The following is a 24,692-nucleotide window of genomic DNA, read 5'->3' as shown; positions in this document are numbered from 1 at the left end:
ATTATCGAGATTGATACGTTTTCTTTTTGTAGAAAACTTAAAAAATTTTTAAACAAGGTTATTAATAGTTTTTAATTTGAAGTACGTAGTTATAATTTGTAATATTAAAATATGTGTTACTTATTATTTATAACATCTTATTTTAACCTACTTAAATTAAAACAAATGAAAAATCTGTTGTCCTTTCGTAATGATTTTATTTATTGGCCGACGGAAGAACTTTCTTTAAATAAATAGTTTTAGTTTATTGCTGCTACTTAACCCATATGCCTTTTTTATTGTAAATATTTTTTGGTTACTTCCTTTATTCTTTTTGTGTTTTGTAGTTTCGACTTAATTACTGACGTGCGTGTTTTTAAATTTTAAATGTCAAAAGGGTTTGAAATAATAAGCGTTTTGTTTTGAGATTTTATTCTAACTGGTAGAAATACGTTTAACCTCTTTAATACAATAAAATTCCTTTTTCAGTTGAAGATTTAATAAAATTGTTTATAGTGCGTACAGGGCAACAATGAAAAAGGAAGCAAGGTACTTGATCGGCACAAATCCTACAAAACTCCAAATCTTTCATTTTTATGAAATGTATTTTTTCTTTTTCCTATGATTTTGAACATTTATAAAAATGTAAAGAGTTGTTATTTGTTATTGCTGTTGAAATATATTTGACGTTGTGTTCCTGCGTAGTTTTTTTTTTACACAAAATTAAATTTCCTGTGCAGTACAGAACAGGATTACAACAGGGCTTGAGCATTGATTGCGTGTCAGGAATTCTTAATGTCTGAATATCTGATTTTTACTTATTTATGTTCCTAAATGACTAAGCTGCATTATTTATACGAAAAATATTTTATCAAATTTTGCTTTTTTAGGGTGCAAACTTTATCCATGGATAAATTTTTGAAACGGAAAGCTCATGATGAAATCAACTGAGAATCTGATACAGAGACAGAAGAAATTGTTCAGAAAAAGAAATTTTAAAAAAATATCATGCCAAATATATTTGATTTAGACTCATTGAAAGTGTGTCTAATGTTAACAGACCACAGTGTTTACTTCGTCCTAAGTTGTTGTCGAATGAAGCCCTGAAGCCAGCTAAATTGCAGTGACATTTAACACTACATCGTCAATTTGCCACAAAACCATAATATTTTTTTGAACGAAAAAGGAATGATTATTAAAAGCAGACAAAAACTTTTGCAATGTCAATAACATCAAATCATAATAAGGGCATCTTATTTAGTGGCACTAAGAGTAGCTCGTGCTAAGAATGTCCATAATATTGCTGAAGAACTTGTATTGCCCTGTGCAATAGACATGTGTGAGGCAGTTTTGGATGAAAAATCTGCTGCGAAATTGAAAGCTGTGCCATTGTCAGATAACACAATTGCACGAAGAATAGAAGATATGTCAGAAGACATAAAAACTCAGTTAATTGAAAGTGAAAACAGGCATTTTTGCATTACAATTTGATGAAAGCACAGCTATTACCAGTGAATCTCAACTTTTGGTGTATGTGCGATAATGTTGGGAAAGCAAAATGCTTGAAGATTTTCTATTTCGCCATCCTATGCCAACTAGAACAACTGGTGAGGAAGTTTTTAAAGTATTGGACTCTTCTTTCTCAATCAGGCTTGTTATGGAGCCAGTGTATTGGCATATGTACAGATGAGGCGGCGTCAATGACCGATATTCAATCAGGTGTTGTGGGTCATGCTAAGTAGCACCTAATATCACTGCAACACATTGCATGATTCGTCGAGAAGCTCTGGTTGCTAAAAAAATGGATACTTCTTTGTCCAAAGTCTTGTTATCTTGTATTAAAGTGATAAATTTCATTAAAACCAGACCACTGTTTACTCGTTTCTTTGCAATACTCTGTGGGGAAATGGGGGCTGAACATTCAAGTCTATTGTTTCATACAGATGTAAGATGGCTATCACAAGGTAAAGTAATTCAGCGTTTATTTGAGCTTAGAGAAAAACTGTTGATGTTTATGTGTGTTCATGATGCTGAACTGGCTTCGATAATGGCCGATAAAATTTGGTTTTGCAAAGTTGCTTATCTGGCAGATATATTCAACAGACTTAATGAACTGAATTTATCTCTATAAGAAAGAAATTCAAATATTTTATTTAGTCATGACAAAATACAAGCCTCCAAGAAAAAACTGAATATATGGACTACAAACGTTAGTAAAAAAAACTACAAAAGTTAGTAAAAAAAACTTTAGACATGTTCTCTACACTGGACGAATATCTCAGCAACAATGATTCAGTTAATGTTGATTTGATAATTGTAGATATTAAACGACATTTGATATCACTAGCCGAACATTTTGACAAATATTTCTCAAAAGATATTCCAGATAATATTTAAACTTTGACTGGATCAGAAATCCGTTTAATGTTGAAATAGCTGATAGCATGCTCACAGGAAATGAACTGGAATAACTGGCTGAAATTTCATGCAACTGAAGTTTAAAAATCAGTTTTATGCAGCAACAAGTTCGAAATTCTGGCAGACAGTTGGGACTTATTCATTTCGCACTATAAAGGAGAAGCTAGTGGTTTGTTCATCATCCCAAAATGTTGCACTAATAATAGAGCCTGGTGTCATCAGTAAAGATTGCATCAGAGAGGTCGTTTATAAAATTGACTTTGCGTCTACAACAATGGTAATACTTCAGTTAGCTGCTGTTGGTTTATGCTAGCGTTTGCTTACTGACTTTCCTCTTTTAGAGTTACAAGAATAGAAATAGTGGCTTATATGTAGAAAAATTACAATAGAGACAAAATGCATCTTCTATAAATATAAAAGCGAAAATGTATGTATGTACGCTTTTCCTCGATGTCCACAAAAGGCTTTTTTCAGAGAGGCGCTCGCTCGCTTCACAGCTTCTTAAAACTTTTTATATCATCTATAAATTGTAATATCTCGCAGTTAATCACGGAGCTCGCCTGTCTATTTAATTTCATTGACTTTCAAACGTTAATTATTCCACATTTCCCCGCATCAGCATGCATTACATTCGGTTTTCGGTATAAAAAAAAGCGAAACTCGACTCTAATCACAGGCCCAGAGCCAGTAAGTAACGTTTGTTCAATGTCGACTTCGTCATATCAGACAGTAGCTTTCATTTCGAGACGAGGGAGCGGGTTTTTAAAAACAAACAAATCGATTTATTGACCTCATTAAAAACTATCCCACACAAAATGCTAACTGCTGAATAGCTATCGCCGTCACGTCAAACAAAAACGTGCACCTGTTTTTTTTTCACACTTTACTATTTTTCAACTGCGTGTCGTCAAGGCTTTTATTTTCACGGGCACCTGTTTTTTTCACACACACCTACAAACACCCGGGCAACGCCGGGTACCCCTCGCTAGTATATATATAAAAGATTATTTTTATTTATGCGTCCATGTCTTTCTAGAAAAGCCCCCGTCCGTCTAACTGTTGGTCTGTCTTGTTTCAATTTGGAGTGCATCTATTGCAAAACACGCTAAGTTAATAAATGTATCTAAAAATAACCATTAATGTATCTCTTGGGCAATTGCTTCGATTAAAAAATATATAAGTATATTTTTACTCCCAAAATACTTTGAATCTCCTGGAAATTCAGCATTAGCCTCCGAATATCCATTGTTATCTCGAAAGGCAGTTAAGATTTTGTTACCATTTGCAACAACATACTTATGCGAAGCAGAATTTTCGGCACTGACCAATCTGAAAAACAAATAAAGATCCAGACTTGCTCCAGAAAGTGACTTACGTGTATGTTTGTCAGTAATAGCACCAAGAATTGACAGTTTGTGCAAAGCCAAGCAAGCACATCTTTCTCACTAAGTGTGTATTGAAAAATCCTACGCGTGTGTAATTGACAATAAAACTATTTGTTAAATACTATTGCTGTTTTTATTTAATATTAATATTTTAATCATTATGGGCTTTTCTCACTCCTAGCTATTAATATTGTTGTCACTAGAATAAAAATTACAGATGATCGATTTTCGGCCTATGGCTGATAAAAAAACGGTGAGAAATGCAGATTATGCCCAGTCGTTATCATGCTACGGTTATCAGAAGAAAGACGACACCAACCAATCGGACATTTTACTGCTGGAGTGTCAATTTCATAATCGTTTATAAGGGGGTCTCTAAGGTAAAGCCTGAAATATAAAGGGGTCCGCAAGTCAAGAAGTTTGAAAAACCCTGATCTAAAGGGTTAATTTACATCTGATTCATATTAGATAAATAAATGCTCAACAGTAATAACAGCTCGCAGTTAATAACTTTTAACTTTTATCGAACTATTGTCGCCACTAGCAGATATGAAAAAATCCTTACTGCTTCATATTTCATCAGCTAATGAAACGCAAATTCTGACATACAAAACTACTGTCAGCATCAAATTAAAAAAAGAAAAAAAAAAAAAAACTTTCTTTTACTCTGATTAGCTTGTTTTGATTTTCAACTGAAATTCAATCCACATGGAGGAGGTATTTGTAGTAGCGATACTACAAACAATAACAGCAGCAGCAACAATTCCCAACAATTTTGAATCTACGAGTGTCATTCCAAAAGACCTATTTTTGTTAACTCAAAATGTTGAAGAGCTACGAAGACAAGAGAGCACCATTAAAACAAGCAACCTTTTGCGCTCCAGGATACATAGTCACCACCATTCTCAATGCACTTTTGCCAGAAATTCAATGACACATTTCTGCTTTTGACGCAGCTCTATGACAGGGGTTGCTTTCCTAGAGTCTAACACTGTCAATATTTGCAACAGAGAGATGAAACTTTCAAGTTATGAATGCATAAATTCAGTCATCATAATAATGCAATTTGCAATCCTTTTGATCCATTCAGACAGATTATAAAAATAAGCATTTAAGAAATAAAAAATAAAAAAATACAACTGAACTACTTAGGACTTCTACTCAAGAAGATTGGCAATTAAATTAGCCAAAGCATCATGAGAATAACAACTTAAATGAGAATAGTAATCCACAAAAGATTTAAATATTAACAATCCAAATAACCATTAACAATCCTTATCTCAAAAATTCCAAAAAGTTATTTTCTTTTTTACCTGAATGTGCTTTTCTTCCAATGAAGGAGATGTTAAATCCAAAACGATGGTATCACATGTAGTGACTGGCGTTTGATTATTATTCCACTCGGGACTAACCATTTTGAGAACTTCAGACAAATGTGAAAGAGATTCAGAAACTGGAAGAAAAAAAAAAAAAAAAAAAAAAAATGGAAAGGTTAAGTTTTTGTTTTTCTATTTTGGTGCAATTTTACTTTAATGTGTCATACGACCCAATCATGTAATTTCAAAGTTATTTCAGGGAAAAACATTACATACTTATATGTCATGTCTATATTAAAAAAAAATACGAGAAATGGTCCCGTAGAAAATGTGCTAGAGCTAATTTTTGGAAAAAGTGTGCAGCATTATTGAAAAGTAAGATGGACGATCTTCAAGATAGTGTAATCTTTAGAATGCAGTTATCTCCCCCTGATTTTAAGCATCTAAAGGGTTAATTTACAGTGAAATATTAAGTTTGAAAAGTTGTTTTTATTTATATTTTTCTATGAGACCATTTTTTGTAATTTTTGGAATTTATACTTTCTTGAGCATGACACATATGTAATGTTTTTCTCTGAATTGCATTTTTCAAAGACACACTATAGTAAAGTTGCACCTCTTTTTTATACCTTCCATTTTAACCATCTAAATATTTCCATATTTTTCTTTAAATATTTAAATTTTTTTCATTAAATAAATCTTTTTTTGAAAAGCTTAAAATAAAGGTTTAAAAATAAAATAAGGATTTAAAAATAAAATAAAGATTTAAATATAAAATAAAACATTTTTAAATATTAAAAATTTAACTAAACAAATTTGCAATTTCTATAATAGAAAATAAAATTTTTAATTTACTAAAAAATCCAAACCAAAATATAAAATAAATACTTAAATATAAAAAATTAAAATAATTTTTTTAATTAAATAAAAGTAAATAAGAAATTTAATCAAAAATATTAAATAAGAAAAAATTGAAAAATAAAAAATTTTTTTAAATATTAAAACAAACAAAAAAATTAAAATCAATTTTTATTTAGTTTTATCTTAAATTAACATTTTTTTTAAATTTGGTCAAGTTTTCTGGCCAAATTTTTTTGTTTAACCTCACTCTCTGGAGATCTGGCTTATGCAACAAATCAATGCCACAAGACAGAGATGACAGTAGATCTTAGGTTTTACAGCAGTTTTTCTGACGCTTCTACACTATTGGGACAAAATTTAGTAGTCGATAAATGGAGTCTTCAGATAAAAAACAATGGTTTCAACTGATTTTTTTTTTTTGTCAATTCTAATAAATTACAATGGTAGCTTCCAAATTATGCAGTCGAAATTACCTGAATATAACTGAATTGGTAATCTGGAAGAAAGAGAGAGGCTGTTTCCTCCGTTTAACTATAGGTGGCGTTACTGTCTGTCCACCCAGTTACGGAAGCACAAAATGTATATAATGGCACCCTTGAAATAAAAATAAATGCTTTTGTTATATTTTAATTTTAAACGTTTTTTTGTTTTTTTTGCAAACATATTTAAGTTTGTTTTTTCCAAAAATTTACGTTTTGTTGCTTGTTTATTTTCAAACATTTATATTTTTTTTTTTTTGTTTTTACGTTGTTTTTGTTTTTTTTTTGCAAGCATAAACTAAATGTTTTTGCTATATTTTTCTTTTAAACATATTTATGAGTACAACCGTTTTTCCGCAAGTATTTTTACGCTCTTATATTACCTTAATATTACTGAATTATTAAAAAAAAAAAACTTTAATCGTGTTAGCAGGTGAAAAATTGCTGCCATCTTGTTTAAATTGAAACAAAAAATTACCTCCCTTTTGAACTGCCCTGTGTCTTACGATTGTTTTCATCAAATTCTATTTTTATTTTCTTTAATAAATAATTTTCTACCTTATCTATTTTCATAATTTTTGGATATACTCTTCTTAAAAATATGAGAAATACGTAGATACCATTGTTTTCATGTGAAATTCAGTTTTACGATTTCTGAAATTTTGTCCCGATAGTGTAGAAGCACCGCTTTTCCTTTTAGATGTATGTCTTAATGAAGACTTAGAGAGTATCTCTTCCAGTGAATTAAACACACCTTCAGAGACCAACCTAGAAATTGTTACATCCTGATATGGTACATACAGTGCCTACCATTCCCAATTGGTCACCCATCTAGTATTGGCCAAACTCACGATTGCTTACCTTTGATGTGTCAATGTGATTATGCCATATATATATATAATTCAAGACAAAATATAAATTAATTTGTTGGTTCAATAAGTAAAACGACTTATATAGACAATTGTTACCATGGCATTTCAAAGCCTAATGGTTCTCAGAAGAGAAGAAAGGAGAAGCTGAAGATAAATATATTTGCGACATCTGTATGTATGTTATGTATCCTATGCTAGATGTTGCAAATATTCATATTAACAGATGATTCCTTTGCCTTATTTAGATGTGATTATAGAAAAAATGGTTTTTTGAAACGTATGTACATATGGATAAAATCGAATTTGTTACCAGTTGTCGTTGAATTAGGATCGCTCACAGCAGCGACAAATTCATTCAAAATGGGTTGTAATTTTTGAAGGAGAGGAACGTTCGGATCTATAGGCATCTCCTCCTCATCCACTGCAATCGAATCTTGGAAACAAAAACAAAAGGAGTGGTGTTAGTTTAAAATTTTAGAAAATATTTTAAGATAAAATCACTTGAGGAAGCTTTCGATGCAATCCACCTTTTTTTTTTTTTTTCTTTTTTTTTTCTAAAGAAAATTGTTGTTTTCCGGTTTTGTTTTTTTTTTTTTTGCTTCATTTCACTGGTGGTACAAGATGCCTTTGATAAGTTTCCAGACATTTTTTGTATGGATATTTTTATTGATGTAGTACACACATGAAACTCTAGTCCCCTTCGAAGTAATCTCCTCCAGCTGCAATACACACGTTGTATCGGTCCAACAACTTCTAGTTGGCTCTACAAAAACGTCTAAAAACTTATTGAAGAAATTATGCTTAACTCATGTAAGATGGTCCAAAAGCAGTCTAAAGTATTCCATACGTTTCGGGGACATTTTCCCAAGTGTTAAACAGAATTTCATTGCATATCGTTCTTCTCAATTGTCCTAACGTCTAAATTGCAATTATGAAATTCTTTAGCTACGACAATCAGGATTTATAAAAGTGTATCCCAGTTCCTGCTGTAGCAATTTAGTTGAACTTAAAATCGTTAAATTGGTCAATCATCTTTATAGATGTATAGCACAAATATATTGAAATTTTCCAGAATCTATGACAATTTTAAATGCCTGTACGAAAACGTCTAAAAACTTATTGAAGACACCCTGTAAAAAGTTGGCTTTACTATTTATATTAGATTTATTATATCGCTAGAACATAAAATTCAATATACTATTTAAGTATAACTTTATTTTTTAAATGATTGTATCATGGCAAAAAAACAGCGAACTCGATGCATGTATTTTTTTTTTCGAAACGTTTTTGTTACATTATATACCAGACATTGTTTTTTATTTGTTCTCTCCTGCGAGCTTCCTTAATACTTATTCTTTTTATTTGTTTTCTCCGATAAGCTTCCTTGATACTTATTTCGCTTTACTGCTCGTTTTATCTTTTTTTATCAAAGAACATGAGCCATTGCGCAACAATATATTTGCCGATTAAACATACACACGTTGTATTGGTCCAACAACTTCTAGTTGGCTCTAGAGAAGTCCTCTTGTGCAAACGTATCAATGACCCTCGTCACAGCCTCTTTCATCTCCTCAATTGTCTCATAACGACAGCCTCTAAGGTTTTCCTTCAACTTAGGGAATAACCAAAAATCACAAGGTCTGAACTATATGGAAGGCGAGAAAATGTCTTGATGCCCATCTTGGTCACAACATCTTTCTAATCTTCTCTGAGCATCCTTGAGACAAACTTTGCACAAATCTTCTACATCTTCAGTTCCTCGCGAATATTTGTGTATACAGTTGCCACACTGACATCAAACTGTGCACTTATTGTCTCTTTAGACGCACGATCTTTATCCATGAAATTCCTTATTCGGCCAATTAATTCTGGTGTTCTGACTCCCTTATTCCTCCCACACCTGCCATCATCCCTCAGAATCCCTGCCTTCCTTGAATCTCTTATGCCATTCAAAAACTGATGTTTGATTCATGAAAGAGGGTGCAAAAGCAGTCTGAGGCATTCCATACGTTTCTGTCGCATTTTTAACAAGTTTAGAATAGAATTTTATTTCATATTCTTCTAAAGTGTCCTCACGTTCAGATTGCATTTTTGAAATTCACCAGCTGTGACAATCGGGCTTTAGTAGGGTGTATTCCAATTCCTGCTGTAGTTGTTCATTTGAACCTGAAATCATAAAAATTGGTCAGTCATCTCATAAGATGTACAGCAATAACATTGAATTTTCAAGGGTCTACCACAATTTTAAATGGCTGTACAAAAAATAGTCTGGAAATTTATTTAAAAAACCTTGACCCAGAGAGGTCAGACACTCATAGAGATAGAAAAAAAAAATAAAAAATACATCGGGCGGTTATTGACCATTTTTATTAGTCTGAAATCGATATGCATATTTGCGAATTTTTAATGGGAGTTTTGCCCACATCTTTGAAAGCATTGTTGAATTTGAAATTTTAGAAAAACAAATAATGTTAAGACAATATATTTTATTTACTCCACCTTGTTCGATAAATGCGGCAAATCAATTTTTATCGTTAGCAATCATCGCTGTTCTTCTCTGGAATTTAAGTGACAAAACGCATCCCCAGGGTTCCAGTTCTCTCGCATCCTTCCAATGTCGGTCTAGTTTGTACTACCCTTCCTTAGTCTTTCTGTCTCTTTCACAACCATCTATTAAATGAATAAAATAAATTTTTATACCCCCCCCTCCCCCACCTCCAAGACTTTCAGAGTAATACAGCTTTTTCAAAGAAAATTGTTCATGTTTTTTTTTTTCCTTTCTCTTTATTTTGCTGATGATATTAAAAAAAAATTTTTTTTTTTTTTTAATTTTTTTTACATTTGAAATTTAAAAAAAAATTTTTTTTTTTTTTTAAATTTTTTTTACATTATTTGAAATTAAAAAAAAAAAAAAACAGTTTGCGAAGATGCGACTAAACTATTTAAAAAATATTTGTGAAGAGCAATAATAGACACAAACATTTATATTTTATTCACATGTGCCATGGCTTGGGTGAAGAGAGGTGGTATATTAAGGCTATTTAGCAATCTCCCCCCGCCTCCCCAAATAAAAAAAAAAAATGTTTCAATCAAAAGAGTAACTAGTACCCATGCGAGAACAAAAAAAAATTGAGTAGCAGTCTTACTGCTTACTAAAACTTTTTTCTTGCTAAACACACACCTCCAAACGGGGCAGCCTGGCTTGTTTTTAATAATTCTTAGACGAAAGGTTCTAAATGTTGGACGTTCAATAGTCAGAATTGCAACAAGTTTGTACAATTTAACAACAGAGGTTCATTCTCTAAATTAGATAAAATCAACAAAACCCTGTGTTTACACTAGGTCAATCTACTTACAATATCTTCAAGTTAGCTGAATGCTATATTTAACATATTCCCAATGGTCCTACGGTGCTGAAAAAGGCCTAAAAACCCATAAAAAAATAATAAAAACAATAATGAAAAATAATCATATAAAATAGTAATGTGGTTAGTCGGAACCCCTACATATTGATAGAGCATGAACTTTGGGGTTTGTATTACTGTACACATAGATTCGAAAAAGTTGTCAAAAAACAAATATATAACAAATAAATGTTATCAAAGGCAAGATAAGTTACTTTTCTGCCAAACTGGATATATTTTTTGTTTTTATTCAATGTAACATATTTATTCAGCTCGAAAAACATACAGTGTTTACCGATGTATTCGAAAATTCAAGATGGCGTCTCACATCCTCTTTAACACGGTAAGTTTGGGAAAAGGTGTTATAAATAAAAAACTATACAAAATACTATTAAAAACCCGCCGAATATATGTCAACCTATGTCACGGTAACATATATTGAGCGAGTTTTTAACAGTATTTTATCCGGTTTTTTATTTATAACATCTTTTCCCACACTTACCGTGTTAAAGAGAGAATAAGACGCCATCTTGAATTTTCCAATACATCGGTAAGCACTGTATGTTTTTCGAGCTGAATAAACATGTTACATTGAATAAAAACACGAAAAATATATCCAGTTTGGTAGAAAAATAACTTCTGTTGCCTTTGATAACATTTATTTGTTATATATTTGTTTTTTGACAACTTTTTCGAATCTATGTGTACAGTAATACAAACCCGAACTTTGCAGTGTCTTATTAATATATACGAAAACAATAAGGCTAGTTTAAAGATGTTGTAGAAACTGACTACGGAGTGAAGGAAATAAGGATTGCTTCCTTGGGACTGTGCTGTATCTTCGAATGGCTAAGACGTGCAGAAGGTAAAAAATGTTTGGAAGAATGAATCATTAAAGCCAATAAATTTAGGAAAAAAGCAAACATTTATATTTTATTCACATGTGTCGTGGCTCGGGTGAAGAGAGGTGGTATATTAAGGCTATTTAGCAATCTCCCCCTAAAAAAATAATGTTTCAATCAAAAGAGTAGCTAGTACCCATGCGAGAACAAAAAAAAAAATTTAGTAGCAGCAGGCAGGCTCGAACGTGTAATGTGAAAGAGGAAAAAAAAAAGGTGAAAAAAGCTAATGCGCTAGCTGCCTCGGCCACAGCGACTTATGACGTCACGGGCCTCCAAAATAACGTTTTATAAATGTACGTTAAGATTGGTAGGCATATGACTTGCAAAAAGTTTCGACACAAAAATTGACCCTTCGTTGCAAAAAACGGCCCAGTTGACCAGCACAGAATTAATCTTTTTGGCCAATTTTTACATATTTTTCATCCAAGAGATTGATCTTTCTAACGACAACAATTTTGTCATTGTCCGATGCATCTGTCAAAAGTTTTTGGCAGATATACAAACACACAAACACATTTTCCCTCATAATATAATAGATGCTGTAACTTTTGTCCAAGTTAGAACATGTTTTTTTTTTTTTCTGAAACTCAGTATACAACTTTTTCAAAGAAAACTTGGGTTTATTTTTATTTTTTTTTCTGCTGGTGGTATTAAAAAAAAAAAAAAAATTTTTACATTTGAAATTTTAGAAAATCAAATAATATTTTCAAAGAGGTGACCAAACTTTAATTATATTTAAGATTAGTTTGGTTGTTTTTGTTTTACGGCATATCAACCCTTTTCAGGTTATTTAATGCCAAATCCAGTTATTTTGAAGAAAAATTTTTTAATAGAATATATTTGTTTTTTTCAAGTCGGTTTCTATTTAACCCATAATTGGGACCCTAACAGGTACTACCACTCCAGGTCAGAGTTGACCTGGGAGCAATGGCAATTAAAGGGTGGCTTCATGCTCCCCAAAGCCCGCAAGCTGAGGCCTCACCATCGGATATAGTTTAAGGTCATATCCAGGACCTATATTTAAGAATTATTATTTAAGAAGCATTATATTTACATCTATGTTATGACGGACGATAATATCAGATACAAATAAACATTTATATTTTTGCTGTCCACGTTAGAACATGAATAATTTATGGAAAATAAACAAACACACATATCTTTATGATAACCAATTTAATACAATAATAATACAATATTATACAAACATAGGAAAGAAGAGAACACCCTAAAATTTTGGTGGAAAAATAGCAAAAAGCAATTACTATAGAATTTAGAGTTGAGAGAATCAGTTTCACATATAATCTTTTTTTTATTTTTCAAGGGAGTTACCACTTATCAAAGGTCGAAGGTTACTCGAGGATAAAAATTAATGACTGGTGAGACAGCACTGTGCTTCTATATTTCAATAATGAAAAAATATTGAGTTTCAAGTAAAACAAATGGTACCTACGTAATTGTCATGTCGCAAACAGTAACATATCCAAAAATTGTGGAAAACGATAAGGTAAAAAATTAATAAGTCATGAAAAAAAAAAAAAAAATTGTAACATCTAGCAATTTGGTTTCGAAATCTTCCGATTTGAATTACAGAGTTAACAGGGGAGGTAATTAAGTTTTCAATTTCTCGGAAATTTCATTTAAAATCCAAACAGTTAAAAAAAAAGTTACTTTTAAAAGATTCACAAATTATGTACATATGTTATGTCTATTTTTGTTTTCTGAATAAATTCTGTCTTCCATACAGAGTGTTTCAACTGAGTTACTTCGCCTTTGCCTATATCATGTGATCCAATATGTTCGCCTCAATGTGTAACCTTATTGAAGCATTTTTTTACTTTTATTTGAACTGTTTTGTTTGGCCCAACACTCTCTCTCACAGATATGATGGTGCTAGTCTCAGTCTTTTTTTACAAATACTATTGTAGCATATGTTCCTCAGAATTGTCTGATCTATTCCCTGCTTCCTTTGTTCCAGCTTGTTTGAATTGTTTGTCTAGTGGTTTCGATCAATTTGTTGTTTAAATACCTCATTGTAATACAGTTTTCTATTCCAGTAGCTTCTCTCCAAGGGCTACAAGGTTGTGGAACCTACAGCTTTCATCTTTTAAAAACCAAGGGTTTCTTAGATCAAGTAGTTTCATGCCTTGTTTTGAACAATTCCCATAAAAAAACAAGCTGACAGCAAAAAAATTTCAAGAAACGATGTCTCATCTGTGAGAAGGAGGAGGTAGGGAAGCAAAACCATCCTCACCAATTAGATTTCAAAGATAATTTTGTACTCTGTCAAGACAGGAAAGGCTACTCTTAGGAGCTCCTCCCCAGATGTAGTAACAGTACTCCATATTCAGACATATTTGGCTTTTGTACAGGCAGAAGATTGTCAGGAGTGAGGTACTTTCTGGATTGTAAATGGTAATTGTGATTATTTAACATTTTTCTCTTAATAAACCTCCATTTCCAAATTGTTCTTTTAATTATTCTTGCTATAACTCAAGAAGATTTGAAGAATCAGCGAAAAAAATGCAACATACTTACCAATCTTAGAAAACGACGTGTGTTCTTTACAGGCTTTGATGTAATTGTTATAAAGACGTAATGGAATTTTACCAGCACTAAAATAAAATTATAAAAAGAAGTTGGTGCTTGTCCAGAATTTCCCCTAACAAAAAAACAAAAATAAAGAAAAATCTGTATGTACATATTCATGATGAAACAAAAATAACATATTCCAAAAATCACATTAACTGAGCAAGTAGTTTTATTTTTATAAAGAAAATCAAATTTTATGAATACTTGAGAAGTGAGTGTCTCACCTGCCATTTAGAAAACGATGTCAAGAAAGATGGGAGATAACTCAACAATTACACAATTTATATTGTAATATCAGTCCTTGTACAGTTTAATGAAGACATTAAAAAAATGAAAATATCGAAAAAAAGATTATATTGTACGTATCCATTTTGGACTGAAGATCTCCGAAAAAAAATTTCATTTAATTTGATCGAGTAATTTTTATTTTACAGCGGAAAAACATGTTTTTATGAGAGCACGTTGAAATTTGTTGAACATGCCACAGGATTGGTTGGTTGTTTTGTTTTACGGCATATCAACCCTTTTCGGGTTATTTAATGTCGAATCCAAAGATTTTGAAGAAAAATTTTTTGATAGAATATATTTGTTGTTTTCAAGTCAGTTTCTATTCAACCCATAGTTGGGACCCTAACAGGTACTACCACTCCGGATCAGAGTGGAACTGGGAGCAATGGCAATTAAAGGGTGGCTCCACACTCCCCAAAGCCCACAAGCTGGGGCCTCACGACTGGTCATATCCAGGACCCACGCCACAGGAAGATAACTCCATGTAAAGCGCTGACACTCCCTCCCCATCTTTAATACTAGCTTTTCTTCCTAAAAATCGAACCTTTTGTTCGGTATCATAAATTGTTTTTTTAGCTGTAAAAAAAAAAAAAAAAAAAAAAAAACTACTCGATGAAATTAAGTGAAAATTTTTTTCTGAGAACTTTGTTCCATAACGGATACGCACAATTTAAACTTTTTTTCAATATTTTCATTTTTTAATGTCTTGATTAAACTGTACAAGTACTGTAATATCTACAGATTCCCATTAATCTCTTAAAAATGGTTTCCTTATATAAAAATAAAACTACTTTATCCACTTACATGCTTTTTAGAATGTGATATTTTCATTTCATCATGGGTGCATACATTATACAAAATTTTTTTTTTTTTTTTTTTTTCAAAGAAGGGAATTCTAGACAAACACCTCAAATTTGAATGGAAAAATTTTTTTTTTAAATTAAAGATTTATAAAAAAAAAAAAAAAAAAAAAAAAAAAACGATGTTCTCCCCAAATAAGATATATTGTCACTAAAGCATAGGAAGCACAACTGTGATGAGGATTTGTAGAGGAGCAAACCGTGTAGAAAGTTGGCAATAAGATGTTTGTTGACATTACATTTAAATTTCTGCATATTGATATTGTCAGGAAAACAAGGAGTAAAAAAGGAATTACAAAAGCAAACTAAAGAAATAAAGTATCAAGAGTAGAAAATCTACCAGCATATAGGAATCTCTAAAAATGAAGGGGTGGGATTTTGCTGCTAGTGGGGTGGGGGGTGGAGTGGGGGTACAAGTGCAGTAACTTCATCGGAACGAATTGTGTGGAAGTGCATATAAAACAAACACAGGGATAGGTGCTTATGGAGTTCGGGATTATTATCAAAGGGAGATAACTATCATCGGCTATGAAAAGCATTTTTTGCAAGAGATAAGTTAAGAAACTAAAATAATTGATTGTACAGTACCTATTAGGTTAGAATTTCATTTTCTACATTGTATAAAAGGAAGGGGCTTATTGGTTAGTGCATCACGAGATGTGGCAACAATATCCCATGAATAAGCAAAGTAAAAATATAAATTGAAACAAAAAAATTTTAACAAATGAAAATTAAAGTTTGGCCATTTAAATTTTGTTTTTAAATTTTAAATAAAAATTATAATTTTATAACTGAAGTTAATTTTAAGTAAAATTAAATAATTAAGATGAGATTTTTTAAATAGTTTTTAAATGTCTGATTTAAGAACAAAAATAAAATTTCTTAAATAACTTTTTAATTCAATAAAAATGATTTAAAAATAATTTTTTAAGTAACATTTTAATTTGACAAAATATTTTTTTTTAATTTTATTTAATAAAATGTAATTTTTTTCAATTAAAAAATGAATTTTGAATGCGCCCGTCAAATTCCGGAATTTGGAGTGGTTGAAGGTTCAATCCTCAGTGTGGGCGACCAAAAAATACAATTGTGAATTACTTAGGACCTCTATCCAGTCATGGCTGATGGAGCAAGAGCACGCTACAATAAAGGGTCCCGCTCAAAATTCCATCCAAATTCCCGAGTTCAACATAAACATTCCCAAGTTCGACAAGATACACCTGAAGAAGGTCGGAGGTTACATCGACTGAAACGTTGTGAAAATCACATTTTGTTTTTCTCCAATTAAAAAAAAAAAAAAAAAACAGAAAAATCTTTATGATGTACATATTCATCATGGAAAAAAGAGGTCATATTCTAAAAAGTTATATAAATTGATCAAGTAGTTATTTTTTTAAGAAATCAAAATTAAAACCTTTGTTGCCATCTTGAAAAAACAAGGACAAATAACTCCACAATAATTCCAAATTGTAAGATTGTAACACTAACAAGATTGTAATTTTTACAATGTTACATTAATTTTTTAAATTTTAACAACTTTTAACAATTTTACATTAATTGCTTAAAAATCATTTTCTTTAGAAAAAAAAATACTTTATCAATTCATATGATTTTTGGAATATGATTTTTGTGCCATCAAATATTTTTCTGTATTTTTATTTTCTATTGAGCTGTGGACTTGCACCAATCATTTTTATCATATTTTGCCAATCCGTTATCACTAAGAACGGAACTCTTGTAAATCAGGCGGAGATAAATCAGTCAGTCATTAAACGAATTACTAAAAATGAATGGTGGATTGACAAAACGCAAAAACTGATTTTTATCTTTAATTAAAATTCTACTCGATAATTCCCTCTAATTTTGAATGGAGATGTACATTTTTGCATGGTAAACACATATATTAAAGAGATTTTACTCTGATTTAGATGTTCACCTGTGCAGTATGAGATACTGTGCAAACACCAAGAAAGTCTATTAGCCAACAGAATATATGAAAGAGAAATCTATAAAAGTGAACCTGTCTGTGTGTGTACATTTTCCTACGCAATAACTGTCAATTTTAAGTCTACAGACTCGAAATTTAATATACAGGGTACAAAGATTTGGGAAAATCTTTGTGATCTGTTTTGGACAAAAATTTGGCTGTTTAAGGGGTCAAAGTTTAACGATTTGACCTTTGACAACTCTACTAAACTCCTCCCACAATTTTCAGTCTAAACACTTGAAAACTTGGATATAGGTTCCTTAATAACTTGATTTGAGCCCAAAACAATTAATGTTAAGGGGGTCATAATAGGGGTCAAAGTTTAAAAAATTGACTTTTTTTTTTTTTTGCTCAACATACACCACCAAACACCCGGGCAACGCTGGGCTGAAATGCTAGTGTTCTATAAAAAGTAGAAAAATAATTTGTTGTTTTAAAAAATAAATAAATAAATAAAATAAATAATTACATACTCTTTCAAACTTTTGATGAATTTCATTTTTGCATCAGCTTTGTGCGGAACCTACAAACAAATTGAAAAAGAATACAAAATATTATTACTTACATAAGAACTAGTGAGTATGTAGGGAAAACAGGATGGCCTGCTTGTATAGTTGGGATCCCATCCTCCATGTTAATGAATGATAGTGATTAAGCAGCAAAAGGTCACATAATGATGACAAAAACGTACCGATATATATTAGTGAAAGAATGCAGATTTATTTACATAAATATACATGAGAAATAATAAGGATGGTTGGTTGTTTTTGTTTTACGGCATATCAACCCTTTTCGGGTTATTTAATGCCAAATCCAAACATTTTGAAGAATTTCTTTTTTTAATAGAATATATCTGTTGTTTTCACGTTGGTTTCTATTTCTCCACACTCCCCAAAGCCCACAAGCTGGGGCCTCACCACTGGATATAGTTTAAGGTCATATCCAGGACCCCCATTGAGGGACTTTTACCCTCTGCAGGGGGGCAGTCGGCATATTCTAATGTCTTACCGACAGGGCCGGAAATAATAAGGAATCGAGATAGTAAGAACAAGAGTTCGTTGAGAAATGAGTAATGTTGCTTGCAGTTGATGAGATGCTGATGGGTTAGTCAGGAGTGCTGGTTGGGTGGCCATTCCAACCGGAACAGTTCTTGGTTACATGTTGACTGGTCGAGAGTTCAGCAGAAAAGAGAGATATAAGAAACAGGACGTGACGTGGCCATGTCGTTCTCCGGTTATCAGAGTTAAAGGGCGACAATTGAGTTAGCCTGGGAGTTTTAATAAATAAAAACTTATAGGCCCCTAAAACTATTATAGTACAGCTGCAATTAATTTTGTATGAAGAACACTTGAGAGGATTGATGTAATAAATTTAGGGATATTAATCACGATCCTTAAGCATACTGTGATACAATAGAAAAATGTGATCATGAAAATACTATAGTTAAGCTTAAATATGGAAAAAAAAGGACAAGATATTCTAAAATATACCATTCAAAGATATGCATGAAAAGTAATATGGTTAAGCTTAAACATGGAAAAAAAAAGACTTAAAATATTGCAGCATTAAGAATTGATTATATAATGTTAAATAGAATTTTTTTTTTTATTCTTAATGCTGGAATATTTTAAGTCTTTTTTTTTCCATGTTTAAGCTTAACCATATTACTTTTTATGCTCACATTTTTTATTGTAATCCATGATTTTTCCAGGCTTCCAGTAAAATTTACTTGTTCTTTGTTTAATTTCAGTCGTATTTTTTTGCTCCCATAAACATACACATATGTAAAACAAGGTACAGCACTCGTCTGCTTTCATTCTCTCTGTTTCACTTGTTACTTCTCTTTTCGCAAGAGCGGTGAATTAGTAGCAACACTAGTCACTGAAACGACGTGGTTGCTATGGAAACCGGTCATAAAAAAAAACGTCACTCACCTCCTTACGAATTTTTATGATTTTGAACACGAGTAAATTAACCATAACTTTTGTTTTACTAAACGAAAATTGAAAATTTTTTTTCACAATATAGCCAAGAAGGTGATCAATAAACTAACTATTTGAAATTTGCTCGAAAAATGAATGAGCGGTCAAGCTTTAAAGCAGTTCTGAAGGACTAAAACTGCCACTAAATCATATATTCAAACACCACCATGTTTATGCCATAGATGAAATCATGGTTAATGTTCTCCATAGGCTGGAGTTCATAGCTTATTCTCGGAATGGATGGTATTGTTGACACCCATTGTCCTGCACATCAAGTCTAATGTCCTTATCTTTTGTCTTTCCCGGACTCTTTCTGTCAGTTTCGTTCTCCAAAATATGCCGTTCAATGCCCTCTTTTTCACGCAATAGGTGTCCAACAAAGCGGCACTGCCTTTCTTTGATAGTCCGCATCAGCAAGCAATCAACCTTCATTCTTCTTAAGACTTTAGCATTTGACACTCTCTCTGTCCAAGAAATGCTAAGCATTCGTCGACAGAACCACATCTCAGCTGTCACAAAACGTCCACTCATCGTTTTGTTCATTGTTCAAGACTCGCATCCGTATATCAAAAACAGTACAAACCTCCAATTTTGTACAGCATGTTGGGTCAGTTTATGTTGGCAAAGAATAAAGAAAAAAGAATATTTTATTAGGTTATGAAAGAAGTTCTTGCAGGAGTTTGATTTCAAATTACGTATTTTCAAATAAGTTTTTGTTATAATACCTTTAATTTATATATTATTTTAAAGAGCATTTTACGCGCTATCTAATCGTTTAAATTACATCCGTTTTAAAACCTTGACTCATTGGCAAATAGGTTGGCCTTGTCTAATGCTGACGAGATGACCTCAGGTCCATTGATGATGGTTGGGATAGAACACACGCTTCTGTTCAGGATCCTGTTTGCTATTTGCCAAAACTGGTGAGAACCAAGCCGCTGCTCAGCTACTTTGGATATAACAGACTGAGCATATAGTTCTCTTGCATTTTTTATTACTCTTTTACAGTAGTTGCTGGCAGTCCTGAAAGCAGCTTTAGTCTCAGTACATCTATTACGCTGGTAGCTATGGAAAAAGTGATTTCTGTGCATGATGGCAGCAGCACATTCTGGGGAGAACCATGGCTGGCTGTTAGGTTTTTGTTGGAATTTTTTGGATGGTATGAATCGGTTTATGCCTACAATTAACCGTTCGGTCAGGTTTGAATGTGAGATTTTCATATTTCTGTATCAATCAAAATATATCCTTTTTTGCCTATTATTTATTTCATTCTTTTTTTTTTTTGTTAATTATTTATTTTACTCCAATTTCTATGCATTTTTTATTACCTACCATTCGAGGACGTAGTAAAGCTGGAACAAAATAACCCACAAAATAAGGTCGTCGGAAGATCCTGAAAAATAAAAATGTAAATGAACATCATCATCTATAAATCGAGAGATTAAATTTATCTGGTTTATTTGCTTTGTTTTAGTTTTATTAAAAAAAAAAAAAAAAATTGTATGATGTATGCACTGGAGACAAAGCGAAGACATCACATTCCAAAAATCACATAAATTGATCAAATAGTTTTATTTTTATAAAGAAAATCATTTTTAAGTGATTAATTAGGCATTACAGCAAATTTAAGTATGAATTATTGTTGGGTTATTTCCTTTTGTTTCTTAACATTTTTTTTTTTCAAAATGCAGAGCTAAACTGTCAGTCTTTAGATACTAATAAAACTTTATTGCTTTGTTTAAAAATATAACTTTTTGATCAATTTACATGATTTTTGGAATATGATATTTTTGTTTTGTCAACATCATACAAATTATTCATTATTTTCTTTTCAATATCTTTGTTTTAAAGCTTATCAGCACATTTAGGGCCATTTTATGCTCAATTTTATCACTTTGCTAAAAGTGTTTATACCAAAGTTCATAATGTCCATTTTTCTTCTCTGTACTTTTTGAAACAAACACTCAATCTTCTCATTGCTAGGAGCAAAGTGTAGTATCTGGTCTGATACTACACTTCACCTTTTCTGATCTTGATCAGTGAAGGAGAAATCTTTTATTTTTATTCCTATTCAGAGTTCCTTTTTGGGGAGCTGGATTTTCCCCACAATTAAAACTGACCTCGTGTCTAACTCTGCCCTCGTGAGGAGGCAAGTAAATAGGAACAACAACACTGATCGCCCAGAAACCATTCAAAGATATGCATTGAAGCGAATGAAAAGAAGGCGGGTTCCCTTTACCCTTCTAGAAATAAAAAATTACTCGCACGTGAGAGTAACCTGCATTTTTAGAAAACCACCATTCACCTGTGCATGGAGTGTTCTTACTACATCTGGGCTGGTGTATCTACCACTAGTCTCTCCTTCTTAAGACATAAAAATAAAAATTTCCAATCAAATAGGTCCCACACTATCAACCAAGCTCCAACTCCTGTCTCATCACTGCAATGTTGCATAGCTGTGCCTGTTTTACAAGTATTTCAATGTAATGGTTGTTACAATATTTTTTACTATAATGGGGTATGATCTCGAACAGTCGGGAGATTCTATTTATAAACGATGCTGCAAGGAACTGACGAATCAAATTAATTCACATTCTGCTACCAATCAATCGGAAACCAGAATTGCTCCATAAATATTAAACCTTTCTGTAGCAATTTCGCATGTGTTTTTTTCGTGTCAACACGGGAAGAATCTTTTGCTCTGTGGATTCCCACTCAAGAACTGTCTACTGCAAACCAGTCACCTCCCAGGACTTCTGTAGAACAACGAACCATCGGAAACTGTTCTGAAACTAAACATGGCTTACACTTCTAGAACTTCTTTAATGAACTTATTGCACTTGTAGTCCCCCCCTCATCCGACATAAATACCCGACAAATACACCTAGCAGCAAGATTCTACGCTTTCACTGGAAAGGTACAGAGATGCTGGAAAACTTACTTTAATAGCTTTGTTCTCTTGGACTGCTAGACCTTGGAATTCTCTTGTTTCCTGCTTCCCTTACTGTACTGACATGCAGAAGTTTAGACGCAAAATAAACAAATCTTTCTCATCTCGTCCCCAGCAGACATGATCTCAAATAATCACCCCCTTACTTTGATGTGGCAATAGACTATGTTTTAGGTGAATAAAAGTTGAAAAAAATAAAAATCTTCCAGAAACTGGACATCTCCGAATGCTTTGTCATGACACCAGAAGTGACAAAAGGTGATGGGTGTTGTGATCATAGGTCATTAAATAAAAAAAAAATTTAAAAAATCTCTACTAACCCTCTCTTCCACCCAGAACAAAAAAAAAAAAAAAGAAATACTTTTATTGTATTTTTTGTTGTCTACGAAGGAAGATATTTGTTAGTTGGTGAGGAGTTCATCACAATGTCTGAATTGAAAATCCAGAGTCCTACTCATGCCATTCCCACGAAAAGTGTATATCAACAGGCCACCTTTACTCCAGTAGTAGATGTTCTACCTTAAATGGTGCAGAATGTGAAGAATTATTAATCCAATAGTGATCTTGACATTATCAAAATATCGAACAGAAATAAGAGGCAAAAGCATCATCACTTCACAATTTAATCCAGATTCTATCGTTGATTAGTTCCTAGATTAAGTAATCGGCTCAAGTCTGCAGTAAGGACCTAATACCTTCCTTAAAGCGAACACACAACTTATTTCAAATTATGGCAGTTGTCATTTCCTGTTGCAAGTTTAGTATTAGATATTTCCTGGTAGCCCTTCACATTGAACAAGAAAGTGTTTTTATTTTTAGTAAACCACCCTAGGCTTTAATCTATCAACATTTTGTATGAAGCCTAACAAGAGTATGATCCAAGTAAACTATATAATTAAAAACATGGACACATTTATACTTATTATTTTGATTTACTTGAGATTGCTCGAGTCCAAAACTGGTACGTCATCCTATCCCAAGCCATCCAACTTTATACATAGCAGGGATTTCCATTTCTAGCATGCAAAAGTCTTTTCCGGAATTTTAAATACTTACGTAGTTTCCATAACATTGGCAGGAATTTTACCCGAGGATCCAAAAGCTGCAACAGCTTTGTCAACATCAGCAGCAGCTTTTTTCATTTTCTTACAATAAAAAAGGAAAAAAAAAAAAAAAAAAAAAAAAAAAAGTCATTTATAAACGTTTGTAAGTACATTATGCATTCTTTTAATATTTTTACTGGAAAAAAAAAAATTTTTTTTTTTTAGTAATTTTATCTACTACCTGTCAAATGATAATTTAAAAATGCTGAAAACAAAACTTTAACACAAAACGACTTTTGGTAAGTTCAATAATATGAAAGAATGTGTTTCTACATTTAAATAACCAAAAAATATTGAAATTTGAATAAAACAAATGCAAAAACTATGCAATTATCATGTCACAAATCATAACATATTCAACTATTACGGAAATTGATAATGTAGAAAATTAATTAATCATAAAAAAAGACATTTGTAAAATCTAGCGTCTTGGTTTCAAAATTTTCCGATTCGAATTAGAAAGTTAACAGGGGAGGTAATTCAGTTTTCAATTTCTTGGAAATCTAATGTTAATTTCCTTATTTTCTGAAAATAATTTTGAAAAGTTTTAACATGGACTTGAGATTAAAGCAAAGTGGTATTTATTTTTTTTCGAGTGATAAATGCAGACTTGTAGATTTCTTCTGTTTATTATAGTGTTTCAACTGAGTTAATTCCCCTTTGATTTTGTCACAGGACCCAAAATGTCCATTTCAGCATGTAAGCTTATCAGAACTATTTTTCATGATTAATTAATTTCCTACCTCATCGATTTCTGTAATTTTTGCATGTTACTATTTACAAGATGACAATTATGTAGGTACCATTTGTTTTACTTGAAATTTAATATTTCTTCGTTATTATAATATAGAAGCACCTGAAAGAATTTTTTTTTCAAGAAGTATAAAAATTTTCAAATATTTCAAAGAAATAAGTTTTCTAAGACAGAAAACATGGAAACAACTATGAACGAAACTCAAGTTTTTTATCAAAGTTTCTTTTATTAAAGAAAAGTTTCAATTAAATAAGTTTTTGTTTTGTAACAAAAAAATTTTTATTTTCATGAAAACAACTGATCGAAAACAATTTCCTTTTCATGAAAAAGTATCTAAATTTTTTTTTATAATAAAATTTTCAATAAATTAACTTTTTTTTTTGTTTTTGTGCCGACAAAAACCACTTTTTTTTCATAATGGAAACAACTATAATCAAGAACAATCTATTTCTTTCATGAATAGTGATATTTTATTTTTTCCTATTAACAAAAACATTGTCAGCTGATGATTGCTGATTGGCTAATTGTGTTGTCTTTTCTGGCTGCATTTCCAACAGGTT

General features: G+C 31.7%; 1 protein-coding gene across 2 annotated transcripts in view; it reads right to left on the bottom strand.

The window, feature by feature from the left end:
• LOC145246870 (Fanconi anemia group A protein-like) overlaps nucleotides 1-24,692 on the bottom strand; it is a 160,133-nt gene that overhangs the window by 71,347 nt on the left and 64,094 nt on the right. For both annotated transcript variants that reach the window (XM_080108732.1, XM_080108733.1), the window contains exons 17-22: nucleotides 23,332-23,420; nucleotides 20,658-20,718; nucleotides 17,817-17,866; nucleotides 14,155-14,231; nucleotides 7,621-7,743; nucleotides 5,096-5,235 (exon numbers count right to left, since the gene is read on the bottom strand). In XM_080108732.1, the coding sequence (XP_079964858.1) occupies nucleotides 5,096-5,235; nucleotides 7,621-7,743; nucleotides 14,155-14,231; nucleotides 17,817-17,866; nucleotides 20,658-20,718; nucleotides 23,332-23,420 (540 nt within the window). The remainder of the gene's footprint in view (nucleotides 1-5,095; nucleotides 5,236-7,620; nucleotides 7,744-14,154; nucleotides 14,232-17,816; nucleotides 17,867-20,657; nucleotides 20,719-23,331; nucleotides 23,421-24,692) is intronic.

This window comes from Euprymna scolopes, chromosome 24 (assembly GCF_053919585.1).
Source record: "Euprymna scolopes isolate OS-2025 chromosome 24, ASM5391958v1, whole genome shotgun sequence".
In the NCBI taxonomy this organism is placed as follows: domain Eukaryota; kingdom Metazoa; phylum Mollusca; class Cephalopoda; order Sepiida; family Sepiolidae; genus Euprymna; species Euprymna scolopes.
This window is presented reverse-complemented; position numbering and strand designations above follow the sequence as displayed.